Genomic DNA, 23,927 nt, shown 5'->3' with positions numbered 1-23,927 from the left:
TTACTTAAGTTTGTGACACTGCACTTAAAGGGGCAGTGAGTGATTTTGGAGACGCCTCTGCTCCGGCCGCGAAGCCGCATCCTCCGGTCAAATATTCTTATGCGGCGTGATTCTGTATTCTGCAGACGGCTGAGCGGCTGCAGAAAAAAACCCCAGATACCCTGCTCTCCTCAAAGGGATTCGTCACACTGTTTCTTTCCAGAACAAACCCGTTTACAGATGATTAATAAATCATCAGAAGTTCACGTACAGAAAAGATAATCTGTCAAAGTGCCTCTCGTCAGATTTGCGGCCACCTGCTGAAAGTCGGCCTTGTTTGGGGAGAAAAAACACGGGTGGAAGACTCCTCTCTTCTCTAATTCAAGGCTCTTCACGCCAGAGTTTTTCAGAGACAGAGGGGATTTCAAGCAACACCAAGTAACTTCTCTGCCGTTCACATCCAGTTTGCGTCGTGTCCGACAACGACGGCGGCAGCAGCTGTCCTCAACGCACACACACACACACAAACACACACACACACACACACACACACACACACACTGCCAAGTCTGCGCCACAGTGATGAGCTGCCTGACTTATGCTGTGTGGAAGGAATCTGGGAAGAGAAGGAGACGAGACACATCTCAAGACCTGAACACATCCCTTTCTAAAAGTGAAGGACTGTCCTCCACTAAGAAAGGTACATTGGTTATACGGCGACATTAACAAAGTTACATTGTCTTTATTCTAATTTCCCTTAATTTAATATATACCATTCTATTTCATATACTTCTATTGCCTTTGTTTTAACTTCCTCTCATGCACTTCACCTTTTAATTGTTTTAACTTCCTCTCATGCACTTCACCTTTTAATTGAATGTATTATTTGTCCTTTTTCTTTTACCTGCTCGTTTGTGAAGCACTGTGAATTGCCACTGTGTATGAGTTGTGCTATTTAATCAACTTGGCTCGCGTAAAAAAAAAAGTGCATAATGAATTGTATCTTTTTGTTCTCCACTTAGCTCAAATTGTGAAGCCCAACACTGAAAGAAAAGAAAAAAACTCTGTCGTGTTCAACACAAGGGGGCAGCAGAGAGTCACTTACCCACCTGCTGTCAAAGAGTGAAGAGGTTTTGCAGGTATATGTTCTCCAACTACAATGACATGAATTTTATAGGTTAACAATGTTAACTGCGGTATATGCTCCTCTGCCGTGCCGCATGTAATTCACAGTCCGTAAAATTGATTTGTCAATTTGACCACACGTGCAGTGCATCTCTGATTCATAAAATGAGGCAGAATTCAAAATAAGAGCACATCCAATTACCTTAATTGTCATTGTTAATCATCTCCTATCCAAAAGCACTCGAAAATCCAACAAAGCATATTGAGATCAGCTTACTTTTTGAGGGAATAGAGATACATTTCAGGGAGAACAAAAAATGATAATACTCCTTATATGTTTTTCTGTTGAATAGACTGTTGAAATGACAAAATTCATAGTACAGTATCTTACTACTGGTATTGCCAAGCTGGTTTAAATACCAAATAAATACAATATGGAAATGCAAAGTGGAAAAAAGTTAAATCGAGTGATGGAATCACTCATTTGGCTGGAACGAAATATGAAATTAATTGTTATGAAATTTCTTCTTTTGTGTCTTTTTTTCTTATGTGACAAGATGCAGCTTTGGGGCAAAATGGCCGCGGGGGATTTTCTCTTAAACACTTTTTTTGTTGGAGTAAAAAATGTAAATACTATTCCATAATGTTGAATTAGTGATGGCAGGCCTATCATATTTCCATGGAAGGACAGGAAGTGATCTTTTTTTTTGGGTGCTAGTAATACAAGCGGTGAGGAATAAATATAGTTGTGTTTCTTTAGAATGGAGCTGTCAAACCAAACACTGTTATGAGTTTAGGCATTTCCCCTTTTTGCACATAGTGAAGTTATGAAGCTGCAGATTGGATATTTCATTTCATATCTACTTTGGTTGGAATTTTTCCTGAGAGACATTCACTTACTGTTCTGTAAGATTAAGGCACATCTTCAGTTTACTGTTACTATTACTTGTTATGATTTTTTTGTGTGATGATTTTTGTTTTTACCACCAAATAATAAAATACCCCCCTTCTCTCTCTCTCTAGAATCCAAAAGTTGTTTGATAATCACCTACGTCCCCCTATTTTTTCCGACATTCTTTGAAAGCAGCGCCGTGTAGCTGCGCGTAACTCCGCGCTGCGTTCAGGGTCATGGATGCGTAATGGACATCCGTCGGTCGGATCCGCTGTTTCCACGTCCCGTGCCATGCGCAGTGAGGTCATCGTTTAAAGGTGGGCGGCAGCTGGGCGGGGCCACCCAAAGCCTGAAGGGGGAGGGAGAGGGGAGGGAGGGGGGAGAGACAGCTGACTCCGAGCTCTGGTCCGAACACACTGGACCGCAGGAGCGCACCGTCCCAGACAGGACGGTCCCGAGCAGCGACGAGAACGAGTGAGTTCCCCCGGAGCGGTTACAGCTGCAGCCTCATAACTCTGTTGTGTGTGTGTGTGTGTGTGTGTGTGTGTGTGTGTGTGATGGTGTTTTTAATGCACTGTAATGTTACTGCAGGCTTTTCACTGTCATGATGGTGTGTGTGTGTGTGTGTGTGTGTGTGTTGGGTTAGGATGTTTTTTTTAGGAATTGCAGTGAATTTTTACACATGATTCACATCATGTCTGTTGTATTTGGAGCTTAAACAGTCGATTCATCTGTTGACTATCAGATTACAACATTTGGTTATTGATAATTTGTGGCCGGCTTCTGAGAATGTTCCTGCTTTCCCCCGTGTTTCTCTGTAAATTGAACACACTTGGGTTTTTTAGTTGTTGATCCGACAATGTGTCACCGTGAGCTCTTCTTTTCAGCATTTTATTGACCGAACTTGAAACAGACTCATCTGAGGAATAACCCGCAGATGAACCAACAGTAACAAAAGGCCCATTAACTTCAGGCCTGGTTAGATTATCAGCGATACTGGCACCAACCACCAGGTTTATACAACTCTTCTCCTCCTACGAAGGAGGCCCTTTGGTTTTCTGTTATATGATTCTGAAAACTGCCAGTGTCATAGGATCATTTGCAATCGAGGATTTGCACTTTCTTTTTTCCTGCACGTACGTATGCACGTGCAGCGAAGAGGCGGCCGGCATTCTTGCAAACTGACATTTTGACCTCTCGGGCCGATGCCCGTCCCCTCCAGCCGCAGGTGGGACACACGTCCGACTCCCGTGGAGGTGAAAGCGAGCGGGCCACAGAATATCAACCTTTTTGTTAAAACACAGCAGTGCAGACGTGTTTCTTTTCTTTTTTAAGAGCATTCATTTCAAAAGACTTCATAGTGATAATAATTTATTTGGCCATAAAACATCTGTCAGCGTGTCTGAGGCTGAAGAGAGCAGATGTTTCAGATTTCACGGGTGGGAGGTGGGGGTCATCCTGGATATGTTGTCCTGATTGATTGGATGTTGTCAAGCGGCCGCAGAACTTCTGAACTTCCGACCCCCCCCCCCCCCCCCCCCCCCTCGCCCAGAGGAACCGTGAAGGAGAGCATTTGTTTTCTGGACTCGGAGTGGAAAACTTTCAGGAACGAGCGTCTCCCAGTTAGACGTACATACACTCAGTTGAACCTCTCAGTGTGTGTGTGTGTGTGTGTGTGTGTGTGTGGGAGCAGACCCAGAGGCCGAGGGTTTTCCTTTTACCTCCGCTCCCTCTTTGTTGCGTGAGAAGCTTGTGCAACCACTGCCACGTTACAGTGATGGGAGTCCAACGAGCATCTGCCAGATGTTTTTTCGCGCAAAAAGCAGGAAAAAGTTTCAGCTTCTTTTGACACTCGGCTGGTTTGCAGGAGAAAGGCAGGCGCATCGACGAGGCAGCGGGGGATTCTGGGGCTTTTGTTATGGATCCGTGCGTTTGTCCGACGACGGACCCTTGCTGACGTCACTCTTTGATTTGGATTTTCTGGTTCATTCTTCAGAGGCAGACGGGAGCGCTGGTCGTATATCGGTGGTTCTCTCTGTGAGAAGTTAGGCACGACGTCACCCTGCCGCTCGTCTGTGTCACGCTTGAGTCCAGCTTTTCTCGTCGAGCTACTTCATATCATTTCTTGATATGTCAATGTAATAACTGAAGCGTCAGCAAATGGCAACATTTGATATGGAAATGTTGCCATTTGCTGTTTTGAAGGTTCTACTGAATAGAAAGTAATGATAGCACTCAATCTAATAATATTGCTAGTAATAATGATAATAATAATAATAATAATAAATTGGCTTTAATGAAAATGCGAAAGACCACAGTGACAACATATTAAATACAAACCACACATATCACAAAAATCGACAAATATAAAGATGTTGTGGATTATAACTTTAAAGCTGCAATAACTGACTTTTTTCCCCCACTTGGTGTAAATATTAACACATCATCATCTTGTAAAAATGCAAACAGGTCCTCGAGCCATCGCTATTCTACAAATTCGAGCAGACATAGACCAGTAGCAGTATTATTTTGGAGTTGTGGAAGTGAAATATCGTGTTTTAGCTTTGTTGTGGTCTCCAGATTCAGAAAAAACAAAATACTGAGGGTATCAGCTTCCTGGGGACATTTTGAATTGAGCAATATATTAATATGCAAAATATGCAGTTTGAAACTGGCCGATACCACAGTGGCACAACAAGCATGGACACCTGAATGCTGTGTGTGGTTAGGCTGGTGTTTGACAATGTGAAAAACAGAGTCCATGCCAGATAGCAAACTTGTCTTAACTCGTGTCTGTAGTCCCGTCGCCATGTTGTAATGCGATGCCCCTAGTGAAACCATCAGGGCAATGTCGTCCGGCGCACTAGAGAACATATATAGAACTAAAATGCCACATGGTGCAGGAGGAAGCTGCAGTGTCGGATGATGATGTCTCACATCACATAGTCATTTAAAGGCGACATATTATGCTCATATTCAGGTTCATGCTTTTAATTTGTGTTACCACATGAAAAGGTTGACATGCCCTTATGTTCAGAAAAGACATCAGTGTTCTCATACTGCCCATTCCTGCAGCTCCTCTTTTCACCCTCTGTATAAAAGGCCTGGATTTCTTTTAGCCCCGCCTCCCGATAGCTCCTCTGATTGGCCAGCTGGCACCAGTCTGTTGCGATTGGTGAACAGATTTCAAAATGTGTGGGAAACGTCACGCCCCTTCACCAGAGAAGTGGAGATGCTCAGATTGCAGGCGGGGTTGCCCCCCAAAGAGTCCAACTGTGACATCACAGTGGGAGAGAGATCTGAACCAGCTGTTCAGAGCCAGGCTGTAGGGTTTAGCCAGCTCCCAAAAAACGATTTTGGCATATTATGTCACTTTTAATCATTGTCAACACATTGATCAGAGCAGCTTTAATATCTCATGTCGAAGACCATTATGGATGACTGGCTGGTAAAACGATGTAGAATTGCACTTTCATACACCTGGGGGTCTGACAAAAGACATTCAAAATAATAGTCTCAACCAAAGCAGCAACAGAGATTTTCTTGACACTGGACCCTGAATTTCCCACTATGCCAGTGGATTGCATGTTTTTTGTTAGGCCTCCTTGTCGGCTCAGTGCTCATTCCCGAACCCCACATTGCCCACATTTTGTATAACACAGGTTTTCTATCACAGATTTGAAGTCACCAAGCCCAGAAATCCAAATGACATTATTACGAGCTGTTTTCTCAGACTGAGAAAGTTTCCCCTTAAACGTCGCCCATCCTTGTTCTCGTGTCTGATTCCGTTGTAACACGCAGCTCGTTCTCTCTCTCTCTCTCTATCTTTTTCAACAGTGCCAAATAAAATGCCGGCCGCCCAGTTCCTGCCCTGCTGCGCCATCGTTCTGTTGGTGCTGTCGAAGCTCACGCTTGCCCAGTACGAGCATCTGGGCTACCCGCCGGGCTACGGCGACCAGGAGCAGGAGCAGTACACCGCCCCGCAGCTGACGCCGGACACGCCCAGGATCCAGCTCCGACTGGCCGGGGATAAGCGGAAGCACAACGAGGGCCGCGTGGAGGTGTTCTACAACGGCGAGTGGGGAACCGTCTGCGACGACGACTTCACGATCCACGCCGCCCAGGTGGTGTGCCGGGAGCTGGGCTACCTGGAGGCCGTCTCGTGGTCGCCCTCCTCGAAGTATGGGAAAGGAGAAGGTGGGCGAAGCAGTGAAAACAGAAACACACATTGAATATCATCATATTCCTCATATTATATATTACATCTGATTTTTACTCTAAGGCTAACACTGGCTGGACATATTATTGACTGTGGATGATCTTTCATTTTATGACGTAAACGCTTAGAATTCAAAAGGAATCTATTTTTCCAGAGTTTCCTTTTATCCGCCACTGAATGGAAAAGAAATCCTGACGCATGGACGACTCTCTCTCTCACTCTCTCTCTTTTCTTCTCTTTTTCCCCTCAGGACCCATCTGGTTCGACAATCTCCACTGCACCGGCAAAGAAAAGACCCTGTCGCTGTGTCCGTCCAACGGGATCGGCGTCTCGGACTGCAAGCACAGCGAAGACGTGGGCGTGGTGTGCAGCGACAAGAGGATACCGGGCTTCAAGTTTGTCAACACCTTGCCCAACCACGTGGAGGTAAACCTGCACTTACTGAAACCTCGCACACGCTTCAGCCTGAAAGCCCTTTGTAATGTACCACCTGCCCAGAGGACGTCTGTTTGCTGACACCTTGTCAGCTCGCGTGGTGACAGCGGGGCGCCATCATCTGTTTTTGATTTTAGTTGTTCTGGTCAAACTCGACATAAGAACCAAAAGCCCCGTTCAGACGGTGGAACATGTGACACCACTGCCTACTTCTGTCGGTTAATGTAATGGGTTTGCCTTTCAAACCGAGTCTATGTCATGTCAAGTATAAGCTGATTATTCACAATTTTCCTCCATGCAGCTGTCATAAGAAACACAGGGCTGTTATGATTATTAGGGCCCGAGCTCCACTGACAAAGTCAGAGCGAGGCCATATTTTAATTATTATTATTATTATTCCGCCAAATGAATCGCTAATTGGAGGCACTTAATGTGCTCCGTCCTGCCCAAAACTTTGCACACGCATCAGACATTGACAATTTAGGGGTCTCTGGCACGGGCGTGTCAAAATAACTGAATGGTTTACATTTAATGTAGATAAACGAAATTCGGTAGGCACGTGTATCACATCAAGACCTACAAAAAATAAAAGGTCGCCATTATCTCTGACCAACAGGAAGTCCACCATTTTGATTTTAGTGTGCAAATTTGGACATTTCTTCGCACGTCATACTTCAACGAACTCCTCCGACAGACTTCATTATTATTATTGTTGCGGGGGGAGTTTTGTTTCCCTTTTTTAACATCAATGGCACCATGAGGGGAAAACTTACAAAAGTTACACCTTTTGAACACAAGACTGGAAAAAGATATGTATGACTAGTCAAGGAGCAACACATTTATTCATTTTAATAGATCTTTAAATCATTCTTCTCAAGAGACAGATCCCTGTGCAGTGGTACGCTTCAGCATTAATGTGTGAATTTAATAGTTGGTGTTGAAAGAAGAACTGTTGAAATGTACTGTTCAAGTACTGTTGTTAAATTGAAGCAGCAAAGGCTGAGATCTCAGTCTCGGTCCCTGGTGTGGGTCAAGTTCCAAAACCTGCTGGATCCAACTAAACCCATGAAGCAACTTAATTGCGTCTTTTGGTTACACCCTCCTTCTACAAAACATTTGTGCGCTGTGCATTGAGCTCCGGCCCCGATAACTCTGGCGGCATCACTCGAGTTCTTCTTCCACACTTTGACGACGCTCCATTCCGGAGTCACAGAGAACACCGTGCAATCGTTTTCACGGGCTCAGCCCGACTCGTAATATCTCCCTTGAATCGTAAACCTCCCCTGGTATTTGAGCGGAAGGCCGCTCCGCACACGTAAAGTCGATAACCCGCCCCGACTCTGCGTTTTAACAACGCTCCTTTTCCAAAGGGCCGACAGTGAAAGTGTGTCAGTGCAGGTGAAGTTAAACTGGTAATGATTGGGTGTCGCACTCGTAACTGTCGGAGTTGTCTGGAGCTGACGGACCTTTAAGGGCCACCAGAAAGCAGAATGTTATCTTTCTGCTCTCTGGGCAGGCCTCATGAATCCACATTCCAACGCTATGAGCAAAATGCACACCAGAGCTCTCTCTCCCTCTCTCGCTCTCTCTCTCGCCCTCTGACCACGAGAGTATGAAAACTAACACAGCATTTTTCATAATGCCCTAAAAACACGTGCGGACAGCTCGGCTGAGCTCTTCCAGACGCGACTGGTACGATTCCGATGTTGTCGTGGTCAGCTTGAGTCGAAAAACTCGAGTCACAGTGGCCATAATTTATATTTCTATAATAACAGTAATGTGGCAGTAGCAGGGTCTAAATGTATTGCAATTATTCAGGTAAATTTGCAAAAGACAATACGAAATGCTTTCATCCCCTATTGTTGTGTGAATATAAGAAGTTAGTTGATTTGGTGGCGCTCATTTTTCCGGTCAGTTGCCATTAAAGTGCTAATGTAGAGAACATGGATGGAAACAGGACATTGAAGCAATCTCTGTTTCTTTGTGTTCATTTGAGGATCAAGGTTACGCTTCCCACAGATCTGATGTTTTTGTCTGACAATGGACGAGGGTCTGTTTTCATTTCACTCATTTGCATTATGTATCACATTACATAAATGTAGCAGACGCTTTCGTCCAAAGCGACTTACAATAAGTGCTTTCAACCATAAGGATGTTACCAAAAAGTGCAAGAATCTATTGGGATCGAGTACATAAACATTTATCAAATAGGCAAAAAAAATTTAAAATAATAAGTTCAGGGAGTAAGGTGCAGTCTGAACAGGTTGGACTAAAATGAGCAACTGTCTGATAACAACTTTGCGCTGTCAACATAAAAGATATTGATATGTCCAAGTTGTGTTCCCTACTTGATTCCACAGTGCTGAAAAAAATCAGTTATTGCAAAAAAAAATCTGCCTTATGACTTAAAAACTTATGAACATCGGTGCAGGAGAGCCAAAGATGTTGTCGCTTTCATGTCATGCAGTTCCTTATTGTCAGAACCTGGCGCCCACGTTACCCACAATGCAACTGTACCGCCACCAGCTCGTCGAATGAACAGGTATATTATGCTACAGCCTATTGAGTAGCCTCAAGCAGAGATGGGGAGTGGGCTGCAGAGGTCTGCTTAACTCCCTTCTTTTCCCCCCGGGAGTCTCCCCCCCCCCAACCCAAATGTTTTCCACATATGCAGTGTAATCTTACAGCTGCACAGAGTGGACATGTTTAGCTGACTTCCTGCTCCGAGGTTTACAGAGACAAAAGGCAAAGATTATGATTCTCCAGAGAGCGGGTCTGGAGAGGTCTAGACGTCTGGAGTCTCGCTGGGTTAGAAAAGAATCAGACTCAGCTTTTCCATTCACTAAAAGACGCCCGTGGTCTTATCATCTGGAAGTGGTAATCTGGTGAGTCACCCCCGGGCACATGCTGGAGCGTAATGGCAGCCATGACGACATGTCGATGGGGGTTTTTGTGGTGCGGGATGATTAGTAGGCTTTTCCGAGTGCCAAGGAGCCCGAACGTGGCGGCACCACAGGTGATGGTAACCGCAGTGCAGCGGCCGGCCGGTCGGCCCGCAGAGGACATTCCCAGAGAGTGAGCTAAGAGGGAGGTGAAACATTAACCTTCGCGTGCACACGTCGCTGACCTTTGACACGTGCGCCTTGGTTCCACTCTGTCTGCTCGCATTGTTAAAAACCAAAAGAGGAGGTGTTGCATTTTTTTGAGCGTCTCTGTCTTGGTCCATGAGTGTTTAGGAGAGTTTCGCACGGATTCCGGTGACTTCGGATTCTGATCCGTGTCCCCGGTCAGCTGGACAGTCCAACAACGCGGGTTGACACCCGGTGTTCAGCTCTGCATCGCTGGGCGTCCCGCCGGTGTTTGTCTTCGCTGTACGCTCCTGCAGCGCCGGGAGGAAGGTCCGCCACCTCGCCCGTCAGCGTTTCAGTTCATACAGAAGTGGCTGCGGAGAGTTTCCCCGAGGTCTGACCTGTGATCACACACACATGCACACACACACACACACACACACACACACACACACACACACACACACACACACACACACACACACACACACACACACACACACAGCGGCGCATTCCGTTTCAAACTGACTTTATGAAATGGGATGTTTGGCAGTGCCCCGTTTCCACAATGGTCCAACAAGGCCGCCCCATGTATCCAAATGATGTGAACAGCGATTCCGTCACTTCTCAGTTATTCTGGTGGGCGCTCTGGAGCGGGACAGAGGCGGCAGTCAGGAACGTTTGAGGAGTGAAAGCGGGAGACACGCCGAGCCGCTTGACGCCGTGTGCTAATGACAACCCGTGTGTAGACCGGCTGCACAAAGGAGCATGGCGGAGCTGTCCGTCAGCAGTGCAGACGGTCCGGAGACATGTAATTAGGCTGAGTGTCGTATTTGCTGTAGCCACTGCCTCCTCAATTATAAGTCATCAAAAGCTTTTGGAAAAAGGGAGAGAGAAGGGTGATGATGTCACACTAACGAACCGGCGCGGTCGGCCTTTTTCGGAATATATTTCACCGACAGTATTTCCCACTTGGGAACGTGTCCCCGTCGCTTTTTGCAACTCTGCTTCAAACAGCGTTAATCCATTAGTCCGACAGGAAATCAATTGTCATCTTTTTTTTAAAGTCGCAGTGTGAAGGTGAGACAGGAACCAGGCAGAGAGGGTAGGTGAATGACACCGGCCGGGCAGGAGTCGGAGCCGGTACTCGCTGATCAAGATGTGGTGGTTAGGGAACGGTCACTTATACCATTCAACCAGTGGGTCGCTACATTTGATATCGGTTTTGATGATTGATAACTAACTAACAACTCCTTTTTCAGGTACATTTTATAGCTGTGACAGTTGATGAATTGATTAAGTGAAAATGATTTTTAGTATATCTATATTTAGTTTCTCAGGCCACATCCAGGCTGTTTAAACCTTTGACTCCTCGACGCGAAATTTACAGCTAAAGCTGCACTGTTTTAATATGTACATTGGTCCGGGAATTTAAAAGCTGATACTCAAAGATACAAATCCACAGATAATAATCATAACCCCTCGGCTCCGGACACAGCGGAGGATTGTACACTCGTCGCATAAAACTTGGATCCACCCAAGTGTGTGCTGAGTCCTGCCTGCTGCCGACGACGGTAAAAAAACTTCACGGAGGTTTTAACGGGACGACGGCGCGATGCTGCAGATGTTCAGTCTGACTGTGACGGACGGTCAGTGTGTTTGTGTGGGAGGGAGAGAGGGAGAGAGAGAGCAAAAGAGAGCGACACCCGGGGAAAAGAGCGCTGCACACAGCTCCACAATGAAGCGATGACGCAAAACCTAAGTTAGAGATCTTCTATGTTTTTTTTATCATTATGAAACAGTGGCAGGGCGGATATACTGTATATAGTGTATAATAATAATAATAATTATAATGTATCATATATAAACATGCCACACCTCGAATGTTTAGATTTGGTCTCTCTGCCTTCTGCATCCTGGTTTTCACTTATAGCCACAAAGGCCAGTTTCATAAAAAAATGTGTAACTTGCGTCAGTAATTAGAAACCCTACACCCGTGCACCTCTCACACAAAGACGTTCACAACATGTGCTCGCCGCTCATCGTGAACCGTTTTGGAAAGCGGGCGGGAGATCCTGGTGATGACAGACGCCCCGCGGGCCCCGTCCCATGCTGCCCGGCTCCCTTTCCCTCTCGTCAGCCTCCGTCTCGCCTGTCCTGACAACTCTTCTGTGGGTGTTGTGTCACAACAGGTCGGGATGAAATCTCACTGCGGGGATCAACAGAACCAGACGTGTCCTCGTTATCTGGTTTCTTCCCGTCCCTCCTGCCCCTCTCTCTCTCTTCCTGCGTGTCCCACCAAGTCAAGCTAACAACTCCCACTTTCCTCTCTTTAGTCATCTTTTCCCCGCGAGGCCTTCAAGTCAACTCTTCCACTTTTCCTCCCCGTTAAAACCTCCAATCATGCTGCGGTGTGGCTGCAGTAACTCCCAGCCCTTCAGCAGGTCTGCGCCGTGGAAACCTGGCTGCCCTTAATGTCGCATTCTTAAAATGCTACTGAAGTATTTTTTTCCCATCATAGCTGGTAGGTGTTTCTGTCGCGAGGTAAAAGTCTTCACCCAGAGGCATCACATTCCCACAGTGCGACGCGGGCAGATATTTAGCCCCTGGGGATTCTAAAATCAAGCGCCTGATCTGAGACCAGTGTGAATATCATATCACAAACATTGCAGAACATGCTCATTTGGATGTTTTATTTATTTTTTTACGAAACTTGAGTTTTCAGGGTCTTATTTGTGCCCAGACAGACGAGCCATGCCTTTGATTTTTCTGACTGTATGTTCTGTAGTCATGTGCAGATCAGATTTGGTTGATCCGTCAATCGGCCGTGGAGTTGAAGAGGAGAACAACCTCTGAACAGCTGCTCATCTTTTCTCTAACGTGTGTCAGGGGCAGAAGAACACACGCAATGTAATATGTGATGTAATAATCTGGCCCGAATTCAGGGTTAGTCAGTTTTGTCATACTACTACTTCCCAGCGTGTTAAGCCCTGAAAAACTCAATCATGACTCGCGTTTCCACCAAAAGTACCAGGAACTGTTACTTCCAGGAACTAAAATGTGGCCCATTGTTGTGCCATTTCCAGCTCCCGCTGGATATCGTCCTCGGCAAAAGTGCTCAGCAGGGCCTGCACCTCGCCGTCGCCCGCCTATCGTAGCTTCTCTCCTGCGTGTCCATGACGAATGCGCGTCGGAGAAACTAAACAGTAGTGAGCTTGCAGCTGCGCACCGGCTTTCAAACACGGCGGGTGAAGTAAAATGCGGCGAGCGACCCCACCAATCACAGTTCTTCAGCACTGTAGCCCCGCCCCCATAGTTCCTGAGCCTTCAGTCAGTACTCCCTCCCGGGCAGGGTCTTTCTCGAGGGTAAATAAATTACCCAGAAACTAAATTTAGGCTGTGGTTCCTGCGGTCGAAACGCACAGAGTACCTCCTAAAGTTCCTCGTTCCTGGGTCTAGTGCCTGCGGTGGAAACGCGGCTTTCTGAACTCTTTTCAAGGAACTAAAAGGTTCCTGCAGGTTCCCCTCTGTTCCTGCAGCGGACCAGTGGGGTCATAACATTCAGACACATTCATATCCTGTCGAGGGAGAATTGTAATAACTTCTGTGATCCCTCGACTTTTCATTTTGTGCCACCTCCAGGTCAAAACTTTAATATGCGCAGTACTTTGGTCGATGATCAGATCCTTGCAAAACTAAAGAAATTCCCATCAGCCCCAATGGGGAGAAAGTGTCTCGGGGGCCCAGGGTGTAGGATTCAGGGGGGATCTACCAGCAGAAATGGAGAATCATTTTCATAATTATGTTTTAATCCATGTCCTTTCACATTTTGACGTTACCTGCAGGCCACAGAGGTTGGGTTGCAATCCACAACCAACCTAACGCCACTACATCTTGCACACGGAACCGTGGATCGATTGCAATGAAGCAAATACAGGCTGAATCATAAAGACTTTGTTGATCCGCTGACACTTCCTGGAGTGAATCCATCAGCTCCACTTTTTCTGCCGTTTTTTGCAAAAATACATTTGCACAAACCCCGAGGCGACGAATGGCTCAGAGACGAAATGTTCCAACTGCTTTGGCGAGACCCGGACTTTTCATCCTCTGGCACCATCATCCGATCAAAAATCTGTTTGTGAAATACTTAGGTTTATGACTGCACACCTATAAAACTGTCAGCTGAACAGTTTATTTGCTTAAGTCAGAAATGACATTCGAAAGGACAAATACTACCTGCGGGTAGTACTATCTGCGAGTGTGCACACCTTAGGTTTTGTGTCTGGGCTCTGTGTGAACAGCTGTGTGGATTCACTTCTGAACAATGATCGGTTCAAACAGCTGTTGTGCATCGAGTCCGTGTCTCACTGTAAACTGTGTCAGCTCGAACAATTCGATTTTACTCTGCCGTCAACACTGATTAATGCGTCTCCTCTGAAGTACATAAGGAGAGCAGCCGTGCCACTAATCCAGATCCTCGCACCCTGGCAGGCGTCGGTCCCAAACGTGTCTTCATCTTCCACATGTTTTTTTATGCCCCTCCAGCTTTAATGTCCATATAAAAGCAGTTCATTCCCGTTCAATCGTCGCCGTCCTCGCAGGTCACACATCGGCTCGGGGGTTCGTCACGACTCCGCGAGGCATCTGTTTTCAGTTTGTTCTCCCAAAAGGGCCTTTTTTTAAATGGACTCTCAGGGAGCAAATGCACACCGCCACACGGCGTTCTCTGCGTTGTGCAAACAGCGTGCGGAGACACGTGAGCGCTGGAGAAGGACGGGATATTAATTAGAGGTGTTTTTCATGTCTGGATACTGGGGGGGGGGGCTCGATAAAATTCTCAGAGAGAGGCTTGCGAATCCATGGCACAGTGCATGTGAACCCAGTGTGTTATTCTGCTGTCCCCTATTGGAACCATATGTTCCTAAGCTCCATGCACTTTCATTTTTTGCTGGCGAGCGTGGTCGTTACTGGTCGTTACCAGGGCCATTTTGGAACCGTTTCCTCCTGAGGAAAATGGTGTTTTCGTTTAACACAAACAGGTTCCTGATATGAACGTGTTATTATTCCACCTGAGAGGAACCATAACTAGTGGTTCAGACGAATGGGCTGAGTTTGATATTCATGCAACTTATACTTGTGCGTTTTGTATGGAAGCATATTGCTGCCATTCCAGAAAAAGAAAAATTGGTCAGTATCACATTAATGGTATGAAATGTTCCACTTGGAACATGAATGGTTTATAGTTAATTATAAATGGTAATATATGTTCCTGTTATAACAATATACCCCTTATCATGTTGTAACATTTCCTTTAATAGCTTTAATGACAGAAACCATCTCTGAGAAAAATGTATTTAACGTGCTCTTTTGGCTTTTTAGTTTGGTCCATGACATGGTGGAGGCGGGGTTTATGACCTGTTCTGCAGCCAGCCACCAGGGGGCGATCAAGAGGATTTGGCTTCACTGTTGGGAGCTGTCGTATACAGTCTATGGTCCAAGCACAGGAAGCAGGATTGTGGGGACATACAGTTTAACATATGGTGTACGTTATTCTTAAAGCCACAGTGTGTAATATTCAGAAGAACTTATTCACAGAAATTGAAAATGTCGTCCATACCTATGTGTTCATATCTGTATAATCAACTTTGAATGAGTTAAATATAGTTCCATGAGGTGGACCCGACCTCCGTGTGAGTCTCCATGTTTCTATGTCGTGTTGAATACGGTTGTTGAACTAAACGCTCCAGAATACGTCACGTTGAATTTTCAAACCCTGCTGGAAATGGAATCGGCGGTGCGCCACCATAAAGTGTCCCCTGTCGGTCGCTCAGTTGGTTTGCGGTTTGCAACTCTACCACCAAACAACAAACTTGTATCGTCACCTTGCATTAAATAAAAAAGATGAAAAATATAAGTTATTACTGTGTAGGATTGTCAGTGAAGCAACATGTGATTGATTGAGTTGTTTGTACTCTTTGATCAGGAAAGACTTCACTCACTCGTGGCGACTCCCCTGCTGTGATGTGATTCATAGCTGCTGTAGCTGTCTTCATATTTATGTCCCGACTTCAGTGAGAGGAACTCATGTGGTTCCAATGAGTTTGCCTGAGCTGGTCCTCTGATCACTGGTGTGCCGTGTTTTTTTTTAGTGTTCGCAGATAAAGATGGTGTCATTCTGTTCGATGTGAGTGGCGTCAGCTCACGAGCTACATGTGCAGTTTTAGACTTAGAATATTTTGGATGCGCTCATCAATCCGGTTTGCTCTCGGCTGTGTCAGCGGGGTTTCCTCAGATTTCACAGATCGCAGAAAGAATGAATATTATATTATTTTTTAAATAAATAAATAAATATATGTGTAACCCACTTATGACACATTCAAAAGTACTGGCCACTCACTGCGAAACGCTTCTGGTTCCGACTTTGCAGGCGCCTGCGGCCTTTCTGTGCAGAGTGTGTATGTTCTCATAGATGGTTGGGTTGATTATCTCTCTGTGGAGAAGTTGCTGGAGACCAAAACGGAGCTCAAAGAAGAATACTGGCCTCACATTCGTCTGCTGGAGCACGAGTCCAGATGAATACCGACATATTATGCGACTACATAATGTCCAGCTTGTTGTTTTGCCCTTGAGTGGTCAAAGAATTACTCACTGCAACTTGAACACACAGTAAGTGTAACTACACACTCCTCGTACTACAGAGATCTCAAATCCATTCCGTTCATAACTAGAATGTTTTCACGACAGCGGCAGTGTTTCAGGAAAGAATGGTTTGCTGCTGTAACCTTTGGCTTCCTGCCCACACGGGGAAGTTGAGTATTTAGTCTTTATCGAAAGAGATTACGTGAGCGCAGCGAAGCGGTACTCACGAGTTGAGAAATCACGGTTCGAAGCAATGACGGAGCCATTGAGACGGAAACAAAACAAAACAGTTAGAAAACCCGGAAGTGGCCTCTGTGAACCGGAGTGGAGTTGCGACAGATTGAGGCCCTCTCACCTTCTGCTGCACGACTCAACCCCACCAATGGCTTTTCCATCTGCCCCCCGGAGCAAGCGACGCCTCAGGGGGGCCCAGAGTCGGACAAAACAGGGCACGCGTGATCGAAACTTAATTCTTTTGCGCAAACAGAAACATTAAGGCCATAAAAAAAGGGTTAGGGGTTATAGGTGCAGTTTGTTTACTTCAGATTTTTATATCTGTCCCTAAGCTCTCGTTGTGTGTTGTTTTGTGTCCGTGTTTATCCGACATTATGTCTTGACAGTAGAGCACATAGCAATGTGTCAGAGCCTCAGTCTCCTGTTTGGTTGAACGTACAGACTTCAGTCTGACTCCAGCTGGCTTTTTTTCCCGCATGTCTGCCGTGGAGTCGTGTACTGTATATCCAGTAAACCCACACAAGACCGCCACATTTCCACTCATTATCATGTTCCATGATTTCACCCCGTGTACAGTTTTGTGTATCCACTGCAGTCCAGACCTCGCCGCTTCTGACCAGAGCGATTCATGTGGTCACCCTCGGGAGAAAAATAGCAGAGGTCAGGAAAGACCGAGGACGGACAGTTTTCGCGCCAGTGCCGAATTTAGGAAACCCTCCTTTCTCATTATTTGACGCCTGCGTTTTTCGTCTTGGTGTGCACCGGCCCATCTGTCGAGCGAAGCGACGCGTGCCCCCTTCCGAGCCAGAGCCCCCCCCCCCCCCCCCCCCCCACCTCCCTTCAGCCTGCGCGGTCACGTAGCACAAGAATGTGGGTTTGGTTTATAGGAGAAGAAAATGTTTATTTAATCCCTGAAAGAGTCTGAGAGGAAAAAGGTCGGGGATTTTCTTTTTGACACTACTCTGACTGAGTTTCACTGTAGATGCTCAGATGACTTTTCTTGACTCTGACTGTTTTTGAAGTTACAAACTAAGATGGAAAGTTGCCGAATCAGAATTGCCGACCCCAAAGATCCTCCTCGCGCCTCTAATGCAAACACATTATGGGCGACATGTGTACAGTAGCTGTAGAAACATGTGCACCACAGAGCGTAAGGGGAAACCCTGAGGAACCCAGAGGCCCAGGGGAGGACGGGGGCTCCTCTCAGAGGCCCCACGATACGAAAAATACGTTTTTCTCAGGTTTAATCCTTTGTCTCTGTGTCAATTGGTACCGTTTGATGACTCATCCTGCACTCAGGGGCCCTTTATTCCTTTTGCAGCCAATGATAATGACGCTTGTGCAATCTAAGATTTAAATGACCGTCCTTTTTATTTAAAGCCTCCGCGAGCCACGCTGCTGCCGTGGCCCTGCTGACTGTTTTCTGTTCAGCTCTTTTGTAACTCCGACCCTAAATGTGTGTCTAAGTCCCCACGTGTCACAATCTACTCGTACTCACGAAAGTGGAACTTTTATTCACGCTGACGAAAAACAACTTTGTTGTTTTCGGTCGAAGCGATTGTGCAACTGTCTCCGAGCCATGCGCCGATGTAGACACGAGGCTTTCGGAGAAAAAAGAAAAGGCCGTTTCGCAACGAGCTCCTGCTGCATGTGTGCTCACGACGCTGCGTTTGTGCATTTCTTTCCCTGATCTTCTCTGAACTGCTTCACCACAGTGAAAAACGTGCCGCGCATAATGCGATGGAAAGCCTGTTGATGCCTCTGGCTTTTTAAAAGCCAAGAGCAGGTACGAGGGCAGGCGGGTCACAGCGTTTAGCATTAATAAGGTGATTCGCTGTAAAAAAAACAAAAAAAAAAAACAGATTTACAGGCAGCTGAGCTGCTGTGTTACAGTCTGGACCAGACACACACACGCTCAGTGTCTTTGACTGCATGTTATGTAACACAGGAAGTGCCACGCAGATGTTATGTATAGAGAGTTTAGATCAGATTTCAGTGGTCTGCCTAAGCATAACATGAATGTTCTCTGAGACATATTTTATCAAATCAACAATAGACTATATGTCAATTACACAGAAGCACAAGGACATAGTGTACTTTCACTGACAAGTTACATGTTAAAGAAAACAGTTTTACTTTAGTGCGATTACATTTCTTGAACCATTTCTCAATGTGTCGTCCACAGAACCTCGACATTCAAGTGGAGGACGCGCGCATACGACCCATCCTGTCGTCGTACCGCAAGCGCATCCCGGTGACGGAGGGCTACGTGGAGGTCAAGGATGGCGGCAAGTGGAAGCAGATCTGCAACACCGAGTGGACCCAGTTCAACAGCAGGGTCATCTGTGGCATGTTTGGCTTCCCCGGGGAGAGGAAGTACAACGCCAGGGTCTACAAGTGAGTACTCCGGCGCCGCCCCGTCGGGCCGTGTGTGGTCCTGGGTAACTCAGAGAGGACAGCAGATTTCATTCTGTCGTGGCCACGGACAAATCCATGATATTATAAAGTATTGTGGAACATCAATGTGGCCACCGACTCACTGCAGAGAGCAGCTGTGTGTTGGATAATGACAAAATCCGTCTCTGGGCAGCTGCTCAACTCTGACCCTGTTCTCCCTCATTTCCTCAACACGCCCACAAATTGGTGATTACAAGTAAACCAGTCAGCCCAAACCCTAACATGCATTCAAGCGTGCGTTGGCCTGGATTTGTTGTTTTTTTTATGCAAATTACTCGACAGATGAGCAGCAAGTGTTGAAATTAGGTTTGCTGTCAGAGGAAGACTTGTTTCAGGATCCAGCTCCCAAAAGATCCTGCGACTCTTTCCTTAGAGCCTCCTTGCATAGGAAATGCCTGGTCAAAGTCGGGGTGAATGAACCCCTCATTCAAACTCCCCCTCCCTCAGACTTATGCACAGTCCATAACCCTGGTGACATCTTTATGGGTTATTTTCAGGTTCATTCTGCTGGTGGTGAGTGTAGGGGGGTGGGCGGTGTGGCCAAAAGATCATGTGACGATCTTTCAGGATAGAATCACGATCCATGATCTTCACGATTTTTTCTCACCATCTAAAATGAAATGTATTTAAAAAATAACAGATCATTTCTTTGACTTGGACCAGCAGAAGTAGAGTGTACTTTCACTTTCACTTTCACTAAATGTTTCGACAGACCGCCTTTACTTACCATTAAGTAATTCTGTGGGTTTGGTCAGGGTTGAGGGGACATATGACCGAGGGAACACAGAACCGAGGGAACATAGGACCGGTGGAACATAGGACAGAGGGAACACAGGACAGAGGGAACATAGGACCGAGGGAACATAGGACCGAGGGAACATAGGACAGAGGGAACACAGGACCGAGGGAACATAGGACCGGTGGAACATAGGACAGAGGAAACATAGGACCGAGGGAACATAGGACCGAGGGAACATAGGACAGAGGGAACATAGGACAGAGGGAACATAGGACCGGTGGAACATAGGACAGAGGGAACACAGGACAGAGGGAACATAGGGCAGAGGGGGAACATAGGACCGAGGGAACATAGGACAGAGGGAACATAGGACCGGTGGAACATAGGACAGAGGGAACACAGGACCGAGGGAACATAGGACTGATGGAACACAGGACAGAGGGAACATAGGGCAGAGGGGGAACATAGGACCGAGGGAACATAGGACAGAGGGAACATAGGACCGGTGGAACATAGGACCGAGGGAACATAGGACAGAGGGAACATAGGACCGGTGGAACATAGGACAGAGGGAACATAGGACCGAGGGAACATAGGACAGAGGGAACATAGGACCGGTGGAACATAGGACAGAGGGAACACAGGACCGAGGGAACATAGGACCGGTGGAACATAGGACAGAAGGAACACAGGACAGAGGGAACACAGGGCAGAGGGAACATAGGACAGAGGAAACACAGGACCGAGGGAACACAGAAACGAGGGAACACAGGACAGAGGGAACACAGGGCCGAGGGAACACAGGCCTGAGGGAACATAGGGCCGAGGGAACACAGGCCTGAGGGACCATAACACGCTCTTGATTCTTCAGTGAACAGTCCTGATGTCCTGTGTTCGGATCACAGAGGAGGCAGCAGAGCCGGTCCTCTGGCTCCGACCATCGGCCTCGGACAGCTTTCAGTCTGCAGCTTCCCGCTCGCCAACTCCCAAATGAAAAGCAAATGCGGCCTGTCCCCGTTCGACCCCTTTCGTCACGCTCCTCACCTCAGAGACGAGATACGAGGAAGGGAACCGATCTGCAGACGAGGCCCGTTAAACACAGAATCCGGGCTCAGTAATAAATGAGGAGGGGATAAGCGCAGCAGTGTCATTAACCCTGGTTTGCTCTAGCTCCTAGCTAACCTTTGCTTTTGCTTCTAATAACCCAATATGCTAATGCAATTAGCAGGGACCACGTTCATGGTGTCAAGATATGCCATTCTGATATCAGACCAATAATTTAGTCTCGATGAATATATTAATCAATATATTAAATATATTGGTGCGCTGGCATTTGGGGAGTTTCCAGTCCTTTGGCCTTGAGCGGGTTAATGAAGTCCCGTGTGCCTCCTCCCATGCTCCTCATGCATTTCAGATTGCTCCCCTGACATGGAGAATTGTATTACCATGAATTAAGAGAAGGGAGCAGACATAGTTACACATAAACCATCATATCGTTATCTACAAGCTGAACATCACTTATGAATTGATGTAAAGCCCAACAAGATGTGATTGTAAAAGTTTGAGCAAAAAGAAAGATTCCTGTTTACACATTCGGCAGACATGGAGCAACATTAGCCTTCATTTGGATTTTCATGTATCTGGGGATTTGACAAATATACTGAAAGTAGAATATTGGTCTCCGCCTGCGTGTTGATTGGTGAAGGCGGGTGGTTTACAGTCAGTTTGTCAGAGGTGTCAAACGTGCATCTGAAAGCAGGGATGAGATGCTTTGAGACATATATGCTCTGTAGGAGAACGTGTTACCTGTTGAAAACCACCATCTTGTCTGTTTGATCCACGAATCAATGACGTCCCCCCCAAAGAGTTTCACGAGACCCCCCTCTCTCTCCTCCATTCCGTCCAGAATGTTCGCTCGCAGGAGGAAGCCCACGTACTGGGACTTCGCCGTCAACTGCACCGGCAACGAAGCCCATTTGTCCAACTGCAAACTGGGCCGGGCCGCGGAGCTGAAGACCAACGGCACCTGTGCTGAGGGGCTGCCCGTGGTGGTGAGCTGCGTGCCCGGCCGGGCCTTCGCCCCGGCGTCCATGACGGGATTCAGGAAGGCCTTCAAACAAGAGGTGAGGTCGCCGCTGGAAATCGCTCCGTGTGATGAGATTTTCAGGCGCACATTAACGGTAGAGGCAGGTTCGGGGCAGACACTCACCATTGTCCTGACATTTATTTGATTTGATTAAAGTCATGGACCTCTGTCATGCATCATCTTTTGGTGATGTTTTCTGGCCTGTGTGATCGTTTTCCTTCTCAGTCGCCCGTTAGTTCGACACGTTGCTCTGAGAGGATTTGTCCTAGTTTGGGCAGGAAACCTCTCCACCGAGCGAAGCATCATTTTTTCGAACAACCATGTGGTCACAGCACGGGGAAGGCTCGTCCGTGTTTCAACGGGACGAAAGCAGCCCAGAGAAGAAATGGTTCTCCCGAGTCTGACCTAGAAGTCGACCGGCCTGCGCAGACTGCACCTCTGACCCCGTCCATCATCTCTGGGACGAACAGGGGTGGCGAGCGAGAGGCCGGGTCGCCCAACGTCACGGGAGGAAAGCCCTCGCAGTCGGCTGGAACAGACTGAGAACAGAAGGGGCCGTGTTCATATACTGTGTGTGTGCCAAAAATAATAGAGGCTCCCTTCCAGGTCCTGGGGCGGGAGTTCTGTCCTCACCGACACCCTCAGCAGACTGAAAAGGTCTTGAGGCTCCGAAAAAAAGACGTGCAACTTACTCACTCGGCCTGTCAAACAAGCAACTCCCCTTTTGACCAAAGAGGGAAACCGGGACGGGACTTTCCCTGCCCGCTCCGTGTCACGTTCCACCGCTGAGCGCCGTGGCCGACATCACGTCCCACAGATCCTCCCCCACGCTCAGACAGTCTTTATTCCAGACGCATTAGGAGAAAAAAAAAGACATGTCGGATGAAATCTACCTGCCGGTTTGGTCGGACGAGGTTTCGTGCCTGCGAAGGCTCTGGCGTTGAATCCGACGCGCCCGCCGGATCACATCGGTTCATTATTTTCGCTCGCTGCGTCTCTTCACATTGACCTTGCTGATTCTCCATAACGCCTTTATGTATTATCTGTCACGTGTGTGTTACGTCTTTTGACTAGTTCACCGATTCGTCTGATGAAATCGGTTCAACGTTATTCACGCAGCACTTTTCCGAGCCATGAGTAAAAAATTCATTTCGGCCAGTTCAACGTTCAAGCTGTTTACGGCCTCACATTAATCTGAATGATTTAAAAAACAGAAATTCACAGCAACAAGCCGGCGGGGTAGCGAAGCCGACAGCGCGGGAATATGCCGAGTTAATATTTTCCCACTGTTTCTTAATTAGATGAATAAAACTAACTTCAGCTGGGAACCAGAGGAAAACAGAAAACCTACTTTGAGTTCATGCATCATAAACTAGTGAAAAAAGTGCCCGTCACAAGGACAATGTCCTGAAGTTTGGACACTTTATAACTTAGTTATATTCAATTTGACAATAAAATGACCCCGACAAGCAGCAAATCCTCTTCGTCTGCAAAGCTGGAAGCAGCAAAAAACCATGGATTCAATATGAAAAACTGTCGGTTCCTTTTCTCATGGACTCTTGGATCTATTAACTGTGTCAGCGTGAGTTACATGACGTCTCATAACAGCGTGCTTTGAATCTTTGTGAAATATCGACAGTGATGTGCAGTTTGTATATTGTATATCCAAGGTTCCTGATTCTCTAACCATATGCAGCTCCATGGTATTGCTGCCATTTACACATATTCATCATCACAAGCATAGTCTTTATTGTCTTTTAGGATTACGTGCCACATTTATTGTTTTGGTTGATGGACATATGAAGGTTTTTAATGTTCCCACCACCGCGATGAGGAGGAGGAGGTGACCGGTGTGTCAGAGCCCACACATGAAGTCGCCTGGACTTTGACTTAAACTGTGCTGCTCAAGTGTTTAATTACTCCAATGAAACATTTCCACTTTGTCTAAACAGTTAACGGGGACGAACGGTGTTAATAGCACGTTCCGTGAAGGCGAAGCCACCCAGCGCGCGGCGCCCTCGTCCCGGAGGAGGGCGACTCTGTCATTTTGCAAG

At 46.8% G+C, this 23,927-nt stretch overlaps 1 protein-coding gene across 3 annotated transcripts in view; it reads left to right on the top strand.

Moving 5' to 3' along the window:
• The first annotated feature begins 2,337 nt into the window (after positions 1-2,337).
• Positions 2,338-23,927, top strand: part of loxl2b (lysyl oxidase-like 2b) — a 32,891-nt gene continuing 11,301 nt past the window's right edge. For 2 of the 3 annotated variants that reach the window (XM_035639559.2, XM_035639558.2), the window contains exons 1-5: positions 2,338-2,470; positions 5,834-6,193; positions 6,466-6,641; positions 18,777-18,988; positions 21,694-21,910. In XM_035639559.2, the coding sequence (XP_035495452.1) occupies position 2,470; positions 5,834-6,193; positions 6,466-6,641; positions 18,777-18,988; positions 21,694-21,910 (966 nt within the window). In that variant the 5' untranslated portion in view covers positions 2,338-2,469. Of the gene's footprint in view, positions 2,471-3,683; positions 4,034-5,833; positions 6,194-6,465; positions 6,642-18,776; positions 18,989-21,693; positions 21,911-23,927 lie in introns of those variants that run through there. The other variant, XM_035639560.2, reaches the window with a different exon arrangement.

The sequence above is a fragment of the Scophthalmus maximus genome, chromosome 3 (assembly GCF_022379125.1).
Source record: "Scophthalmus maximus strain ysfricsl-2021 chromosome 3, ASM2237912v1, whole genome shotgun sequence".
In the NCBI taxonomy this organism is placed as follows: domain Eukaryota; kingdom Metazoa; phylum Chordata; class Actinopteri; order Pleuronectiformes; family Scophthalmidae; genus Scophthalmus; species Scophthalmus maximus.
This window is presented reverse-complemented; position numbering and strand designations above follow the sequence as displayed.